This window comes from Scyliorhinus torazame, chromosome 5 (genome assembly GCF_047496885.1).
Source record: "Scyliorhinus torazame isolate Kashiwa2021f chromosome 5, sScyTor2.1, whole genome shotgun sequence".
In the NCBI taxonomy this organism is placed as follows: Eukaryota; Metazoa; Chordata; class Chondrichthyes; order Carcharhiniformes; family Scyliorhinidae; genus Scyliorhinus; species Scyliorhinus torazame.
The window spans coordinates 186,999,091-187,008,217 of NC_092711.1; the positions used below are offsets into that span (position 1 = coordinate 186,999,091).

Genomic DNA, 9,127 nt, shown 5'->3' on the forward strand with positions numbered 1-9,127 from the left:
CTGCGCGAGGCTCCTGTACAACGCTCCCAAAACGAGTGTCCAAACTAACACCACCAGCTCTGAATACTTCCAGCCACAGAGAGGAACAAGACAGGGCTGCCCCCTGTCCCCACTCTTGTTTGCGCTAGCGATCGAACCCCTGGCGAAAGCCCTGCAGGATGCCAAAAGCTGGAAGGGAATCTGGAGAGGAGACAGAGAGCACAGAGTCTCACTCTATGCAGATGACCTGCTCCTCTATGTCTCGAAGACACAGGAGGGACTGAAGGCAATACTGCAAATACTGAAAGAGTTTGGAACCTTCTCGAGCTACAAACTTAACCTGGCCAAAAGCGAGACATTCCGAGTGACCCAAAAGGGGGAGGGACAGAGCTCCCATTCAAAATGGCCCAGACAAATTCCGTTACCTGGGGATCCAGATAGCCAGAGACTGGACACAGATCCACAAGTGGAACCTGACCAGCCTGGTGGAGGAAGTAAGAAAAGACCTTCACCGGTGGTGCTCACTCCCACTCTCCCTGGCGGGAAGAGTGCAGATGATCCAGATAAACGTACTGCCAAAGTTCCTCTTCCTGTTTAGATCCATCCCGATCTTCATCCCCAAGGCCTTTTTCCAAAACATAGACAGGTTAATCATGGCGTTTGTGTGGGGAACCCAAGAACCCGAGAATTCCCAAGCCGACACTGCAAAGAGGGAAAGTCAGAGGTGGCCTGGCTCTACCGAACCTACAATACTACCAATGGGCAGCAATGGCAGAAAAGTGAGGGGATGGGTACAAGAACCCGACATAGATTGGGTACAAATGGAGAAGGCATCCTGTAAAGGAACAACGCTCCAGGCCTTGGCCACAGCAACACTCCCAAGGTACACAACGAGCCCAGTGATAGCGGTCATGCTGAGAACCTGGACTCAGTTGAGACAGCACTTCAGGATTACCAAAATGTCCCTTATGGCCCCCGTCTGCCACAATCACAGGTTCCTCCCAGCCATGTTTGATATCACCTTCAAAAGATGGAGGTGGGACGGGGGCACACTGACGGTCAGGGACTTCTACGTAGGGCACAGACTGGTGACACTGGACGAACTGACGATGAAGTGGGAACAAGCAAGAGGACAGGAATTCAGACACCTCCAAATAAAGCACTTCCTCCGCAAAGAGACAGTAGGGTACCCCGTGGCCCCAGAAAGCACACTACTAGAGGACCTGATAGGCACAAGCTGCAAGAAGGGGGGGCGCTATGTGGGAAAATATACGGACAGCTACTGGACAGAGCCCGAACACCACAGGACGGGAACAGACAAAACTGGAAGTCGAACTGGGGACAGAGGTAGCATGGGGACTCTGGTGCGAAGCACTGAGCAGGGTGAGCTCCCCCTCCTCCTGCGCAAGGCTCAGCCTAATGCAGCTCAAAGTGGTGCACAGAACGCACCTGACCAGAACCCAAATGAGCAGGTTCTTCCCGGAGGTGGGGGACAAATGTGAGCAGTGCCAGAGCGGCCCGGCCAACCACACCCACATGTTTGGGGCTTGCCCCAAGCTTGCTGGGTTCTGGACAGCCTTTTCCGAGGCAATGTCCAAAGTTGTGGGGGTGAGGGTGAAGCCATACGAAATCGTGGCAATCTTCAGGGTATCGGAGCAGCCAGAGCTAGACATGGGGAAGGCGGCCAACCCTAATCACACGCCGGAGAATCCTGATCGGCTGGCAATCAGCAGCACCACCCAAAGCTGCAGACTGGCTCACTGACCTCTCGGAATTTCTCCACATGGAGAAGATTAAGTACGTCCTCCGAGGGTCAGAGGAATGCTTCCTGGATACTTGGGGGCAGTTCGTGGCCTGTTCCAAAACCTGTTCGAGGCCAGCAAGGTAAGCTAGTGGGGGGGGGGGGGGGGGGGGGAGATGAAGAACAAAAGGACTGCGCAACCAGGGGGGTGGGGGATGGGGGACGGGGTGGTGCAGGGGTTAGAAAAATGGGGAAACCACAAGAGAAGAGGAAAATTGCGGAAACCAATGGGGGGGAGGAGGAAAGGGGGATATCATAGACCAATCCAGAGGGCAGGAAAATGTACATACAGTTAGTCAAATGAAGAACAAAACAAACCTCTCTGTAAAATAAAGCAAATTAGCCCGGCAAGTAAAATGTAATGTATATAAGTAACAACAGTTTATAAATATGAGAAAAGCCAATATATAGTTTCCAGGATTATCCCTGCTACCTTTCTTAAACACCGGTACCACATTACCAATTCTCCAGTCCTCTGGGATTCCACCTGTAGCCAATGAGGATACAAAGATGTCAGTCAAGGCCCCAGCAATTTCCTCCCTTGCTTCCCTCAGCATTCTGGAGTAAATACCACCTGGCCCAGGAGACTTATTTACCTTAATATCTTTTAAAATATCTAATACCTCCTTTTCGATGTCAACATGATCCGGACTGTCCACACACCCTACCCAAGAATTTTCTTCCACCAAGTCTCTTTCTTTGGTGAACACTGATACAAAGTACTCATTAGTACCTCACCCATTTCCTCTGGCTCAACAGATAGATTCCCACCACTGTCCTTAAGTGGTCCAATCCTTTCTCTGGCCACTCTCTTGCTCTTTACATGAATTAAAAAGCTTTGGGATTCACCTTAATCCTACTTGCCAAGGACTTTTCATGACCCCCTTCCCTTCACAATTCCCTCCTGAGCCCTCCTAATTTCCCGCTTAAGTACCTTCCTACTTTCTTTATATGCCTCAAGGATATCAACTGTCTCCACCCTTCTAGACCATACAAAAGCCTCCTTTTTCTTTTTGACGAGGTTCACAATATCCCTCGTTATCCAAGGCTCCCTAAACTTCCCATACTTATCCTTCATTCTCTCAGGAACGTGACTTTCCTGAATCCTAATCAGAAAGACTCCCACATGTCTGATGTTGATTTAGCATCCAACAGCTGCACCCAATCCAAATTCTTCAATTCCTGTCTAATGTTATCGTTATTTGCCTTTCCCTGTTTCAAACATTAACGCGAGGGTTACCTATCCAAAAGTACCTTAAAACGTACGTAATTGTGGCCACTACTCCCAAAATGTTCCCCTACTGAAACCTCAACCATCTGTCCAGGCTAATTTCCCAATGCCAGGTCCAGTACTGCCCCTTCCCTAGTTGGACTATCTACATATTGTATCAGGAAGCCTTCCTGGATACACCTTACAAACACCATCCAAGCCCCTAGCACTGAGTCCCAGTCAATATAGGGTAAATTAAAATGCCCAACCGCAACAACTCTGTTACTTTTGCAGTTATCCAAAATCTCTCTACCTATCTGCTCCTCTATCTCTCGCTGGCAGTTGGCAGGCCTGTAATAAACCCCGAACATTTTGATTGCCCCTTCCTGTTCCTGAGTTCTACCCAGATTGCCTTATTGTATGAGGTGTCCTCCCGCAGGCCGGCTATAATATTCTCCTGAACCGGTAATGCTATTACCCCACCCCTTCTACATTCCCCTCTATCTCTCCTGAAACATCTAGGTCCTCCCAACGTTCAGCTGACAATCCTGCCCTTCCTTTAACCACATTTCTGTGATAACCACATCATAATTCCAAGTACTAATAAGTGCTCTAAGTTCATCTGCCTTACCCGCTATACTTCTGGCGTTGAAACAAATACACTTGAAACCATTGCGTTTGAGCAGACAGGGTGATGTTGTTCTCTTTTTTTTGTTCTCCATTTCTCCTTCAGTTATTACATCTTCTAAGCTGGTGCTATGGTTCCCACCACCCTGCCATACTGGTTTAAATCCTCTCAAGTGACTCTCGCAAACCTCCCAGCCAGGATATTGGTGCCCCTCCAGTTTAGATGCAACCTGTCCGGGAGAGATCCCAGTGGTCCAGAAATCTGAAACTCTCCACTCCTTGCCATTCAGGATCTGTGTCCAGGGGAGGAACTGATGGGTTTATGTCTTCATCATCAAGGTGAACAACTACTGTCAGAATCAAACATGCTGCACTCAACTAAAACATGGATTACATCGAGAGTAAACACGAGTCTGAACCGCTAACAATATCAATTAACATGGGGACGCTGTTTGATCGACACCTTATTAGGAATAGGATCAAGAGAGCATGAGGTGGGTCTCATGGACAAGATGAACGTTTAGAGTGTATGAGGGAACAGGAATGAAAGATGTGAATTTACAGCCATGACAGGAGAAATCGAGAGCCAGTTTGTCCTGGTCGGCAAGTAGGAGGGATTGCAGAGGCAGCTGATCGGACTGTCTCAGTTTTAGTGAGTAAGATGCTCCGTGAGCTCCTCAAACTTGTTGTTCGAGGGGAGGATGGAGGAGACAGGGCATAGGGGCTGGTTTAGCAGGGGCTGGTTTAGTACAGGGCTAAAGAGTTGGCTTTTAAAGCAGACCAAGGCAGGCCAGCAGCACGGTTCAATTCCCGTACCAGCCTCCCCGAACCGGCGCCAGAATGTGGCGACGAGGGGCTTTTCACAGTAACTTCATTTGAAGCCTACTTGTGACAATAAGCGATTTTCATTTTCATTTTATTTTTCATAGGATAAGGAAATAACTTTAAAATATTGAAAAGACTCGACACGCTGTGTTTTGGCAGAAAGCTGATTTATTTGACTTTATGTGGAACATGAACGTCTATAACTGGGCTTAAGTTTATTAGCATCAGCAGAAACAGACCCCAATGAACATCGTTGAGTTCTGGATGTGATTAACATAAAATCCCATCACTTTAATTACTTGTGAACTCGCTGGTGCGTCAGTAGGTTAGATGATTGAGTGAATCCCTTCCCACACTTGAGGCAGGAGAATGGTCTCTCCCCTGTGTGAACTCGCTGGTGCGTCTGCAGGCCACTTGATTGAGTGAATCCCTTCCCACATTTGGGGCAGGTAAATGGTTTCTCTCCAGTGTGAACTCGCTGGTGTGTCAGGAGGTGGGTTGACTGAGTAAATCCCTTCCCACAATTGGAGCAGGTGAACGGCCTCTCCCTAGTGTGAACTCGCTGGTGTTTCTGTAGGCCACTTGATTGAGTGAATCCCTTCCCACACATGGAGCAGGTGAACGGCCTCTCTCCAGTGTGAAATCGCTGATGTATCAGCAGACTGGATGAATCAGTGAATCGCTTCCCACAGTCGGAACAGGAGATTGGCCTCTCTCCAGTGTGTACTCGCTGGTGTCTCAGCAGGTCAGTTGATTGAGTGAATCCCTTGCCACACTCTGAGCAGGAGAATGGTCTCTCCCCAGTGTGGAATTGCTGGTGCCTCAGCAGGTCAGTTGATTGGATGAATCCCTTCCCACACTCTGAGCAGGAGAATGGTCTCTCTCCAGTGTGAAACCGCTGGTGTCGCAGCAGGGTAGATGATCTAGGAAATCCCTTCCCACACATGGAGCAGATGAACGGCCTCTCCCCTGTGTGAAATCGCTGATGTATCAGCAGGCTGGATGAATTTGTGAATCCCTTCCCACACTCAGAGCAAATGAATGGTCGCTCTCCAGTGTGAATTCTCTTGTGAGTCAGTAGGTGGGATAACTGAGTGAATCCTTTCCCACACTGGGGGCAGGTGAACGGTCTCTCTCCAGTGTGAACTGTCTGGTGTTTCTGCAAGTCACATAACTGAGAGAATCCTTTCCCACAATTGGAGCAGGAGAATGGTCTCTCCCCCGTGTGAAATCGCTGGTGTATCAGTAGAAGGGATGACCGAGTAAATCCCTTACCACATTCAGGGCAGGTGAATGGTCTCTCCCCAGTGTGAATTCGCTGGTGTGTCAGCAGGACATTTGACTGAGTGAATCCCTTCCCACACACAGAGCAGGAGAATGGTCTCTCTCCAGTGTGAACTCGATGGTGCCGGAGCAGGTCAGGTGATCTAGTGAATCCCTGACCACAAATGGAACAGGTGAACGGCCTCTCTCTTGTGTGAAGTCGCTGGTGTGTCTGCAGGTGGGAGAACTGAGTGAATCCCTTCCCACAATCAGAGCAGTAGAATGGTTTTGACCCAGTGTGACTGTGCTTTTGTTTTGACATTCCAGGTGATTGACGGGTGCCTGGTTCACCCACATAATAGGTGTATGGTTTCTCACCACTGTGAACAGTGCTTTTTCCTTCCATGTTCAAAATCCGATGATGTTCAGGTTCTGAGGAATTAAATGCCTCTCTGCAATCTTGATCTGATGTTTAGTTTGAGCTTGTCAACTGGATCCTCCTCCATTAATACCCTGTGAAATTGATTTACAACAGAAAAAAGAGAGTGAGAGACAACCCGCAAAAACACAAACGCAGGTTGTGAAATTGAACTGAATGAATCTGATCATTTGTGGACAGGCACTAAACAAAGTGACAATGAAAGCTGCTGGATTGTTGTAAAGCCCCAACTAGTTCACTAATGTCCTTCAGGGAAAAGAACTTGCGACCCGGTCAGGACCTACACAAGGTTGGGCTTCAACGTGAGTGGTAGGGCAGGGTGGGGTGTGAGTAAATTAAGAGAGGTGAGAGGAAAAGGCCAACTGGACAGAATTGACCAAACCCTTAACCTCTAACAACTAGGACCAGGTGTGCATATTTATGTCAACAACATCACCTCCAAGTCACACACCAACGTTCAGTGCTCATATTAGGAGAAATTGCATCCATTTAATTATTGGGGAGACTGAAGTCATTGCCTTCAGTCCTCACAAGCTCCAGTCCATGGACACTGACACCATCCCTCTACCTGGCAGCTATCCAATTCTGAACCAGACTGTTTACTGACACCATCCTTCTCCCGGGCAACTGTCTGCATCTGAGCCAGGCTTTTCACAATTTCTAATTGATCTTGAGAAGGTGGTGGTGAGATGCCTTCCTGTACCTTTGCAGTCCTTGCAGTGCAGGTAGGTGTACACTGCTGTTCGGGAGGGAGTTTCTGAAATGTGACTCAGCCAATGAAGGAATGGTGATATATTGTAATTTAAGTCAGGATGTTTCTGAAACTCTCATTGATTCCTTTATTTCCTGTAGGTTTGACTAGTCGGCCTCCCGCATTCAACCCATGATAAACTTGCATATATCTAAATTCCTGTCCCATTCACTCGCCCATCACCCTGTCCTCACTGACCTTCACAGGCTCCTGGTTGAGCAGAAACTTAATTTAAAATGATTGTCCTTCCTTTCATATCCCTCCATGACATTACTCTTCTCTATTTCCAGTCACACACATGTTTGAATCTTTATCCAAAGACATACTTACATTCAGGTTCTGATGAATCGAGTAAATCTGTCAGAGTTTGGTCTGATGTTTGATTTAAGTTTTCAGCCTTCAGATCCTTACCTTCAAATATCCTGTAAGTAAAAATCATCACTATCAATGCGGAAGTCAAATTGAGAACAAAGATTTCTCTTGCTTTGGGTTTTGTTGTGTCAATTCTCTTCTTCTAAATCCTTGCAAAAGGAGTTTCAACAAAGAACAAAGAAATGGTCGGCACAGGAACAGGCCCTTCGGCCTTCCAAGCCCGTGCCGACCATGCTGCCCGACTAAACTACAATCTTCTACACTTCCTGGGTCTGTTTCCATGGTCGCACGATGGCGCCATAGATAGCACTGCTGCCTCACACTGCTGAAAACCCTGGTTCAAATCCGGGTCACTGTCCATGTGGAGTTTGCATGTTCTCCCCGTGTCTGCATAGATCTCACGCTCACAACCCAAAGATGTGCAGGGTAGGTGGATTGATCATGTTAAATTTCCCCTCAATTGGAAAACAAATGAATTGGGTACTTTACATTTTTAGAAAAAATAAAAGTTTCCAAAATCCACCAATCAGTCCAGGACAGAAATTCACAAGATTGTCTCCTCCTGCTCACTGGAGCAGGATGACCGCGCATGCGTCCTATTGCACACTGCCCTCGAAAGACAGCGGCCGTCAACCGGGACCTCCAACTCAGGCAGCTGCTGCCGCAACCCCGTTTGGTGCGACCGCGGCACCGATCTGTTCTTATTCGGGTTTTGTAGTATTCACTGGGTGTTTATGAAGCCTCCCCACTCGTTCCACCGCCTCTGATACCCTCCATATTTTGCCGTTTCGCTCAATCTCCGGAACTGATATAACCTCCATCCTGTTGTTGCCGGACCCCACTGCGCATGTACTTATCGCAAACTACGTTGCACATGCGCTATTGAAACACCGGCCGGCGCATGCGCAGTGGGCACTTGATGTGGGGCAAGGGGGCATTTTGATTCGCTGTGAGTGCAGCGTAAGATGTTCACCATTGAATTATGATATTAATGATTTTTTTTAAACTGATTAAATTACGATTGGAGCCATAGGGCCAAGATATCAAAATGTTAAAATAACTAATACAGGAACTAAAGTTCACATGAACCATAGTTCTGTCCCGGGTGTAATTAACAGCAAAACAAATGCATGCAATTAAAGGTAAACTCACTGGAGTCTCAGCGGTTGTAATGAACAAGTGTTTTTCCTCCCACACATTTAAAGTGTGCCTTGGCGATAAGAATGCACTGATTGTGGGTCAAATCCTTTGAACTTTTAACGCTGGAATTTAAATGAGGCCGGGGGAATGGGTCCCTTTACACAGGTGAAGTATCTGAATGAAAATGAAAATCGCAAGTAGTCTTCACATTCGCCACATTCCAGAGCTTGTTCGGGGAGGTTGGTAGAGGAATTGAACCCGCGCTGCTGGCTGGCCTTAGTCTGCTTTACAAGCCAGCTATTTAGCCCATTGTGCTGAAACAGCCTATAGTCTTTAGCTGGTGAGACTGTGCTGTTGTATCAGTAAAGGTGTTTACTGGGTGAATCCCTTTTGACTTTCAACTGTTGCATATTCATTTCACGATGGAATTTTACCCCTGGGTTCCCAGTTCAAATGTGAATTTCAAGTCCTTTTGTGATGGGTTCCATCGTCACAGCACTCTCCACGTAAATAAAAGGAAATTACTGCAGATCTTGATCTTGTGAAATCACAATAGTAAATATTGCAAATTTCTGTGACCTTATATTAGAACTGTGCTGCATCAGTGTGCATACCTGAACGTTAACTCGGTTCCACATTCTACAGCCATTGCCAGATCTGCTGAGTATTTGAGGAATTTTCTGTTAACCTTTGATTGGTACTGAATTGTGCATTAGGGTG

The 9,127-nt window shown here is 47.4% G+C and overlaps 1 protein-coding gene across 3 annotated transcripts; it reads right to left on the reverse strand.

The window, feature by feature from the left end:
- Nucleotides 1-4,592: 4,592 nt before the first annotated feature.
- On the reverse strand, nucleotides 4,593-8,117 carry LOC140420803 (uncharacterized). 3 transcript variants are annotated; one of them, XM_072504843.1, is made up of 3 exons: nucleotides 7,757-8,117; nucleotides 7,226-7,317; nucleotides 4,593-6,218 (listed from the first exon to the last, which is right to left on the reverse strand). In XM_072504843.1, the coding sequence occupies exon 3, from the start codon at nucleotides 6,109-6,111 to the stop codon at nucleotides 4,738-4,740; it is 1,374 nt and encodes a 457-aa protein (XP_072360944.1). In that variant the 5' UTR covers nucleotides 6,112-6,218; nucleotides 7,226-7,317; nucleotides 7,757-8,117; the 3' UTR covers nucleotides 4,593-4,737. The 3 variants fall into 3 exon arrangements, with proteins under 3 accessions (XP_072360944.1, XP_072360946.1, XP_072360945.1); XM_072504845.1 differs by having other exon boundaries at nucleotides 8,083-8,111; XM_072504844.1 differs by lacking the exon at nucleotides 7,757-8,117 and having other exon boundaries at nucleotides 7,226-7,750.
- Between the last annotated feature and the right edge of the window lie 1,010 nt (nucleotides 8,118-9,127).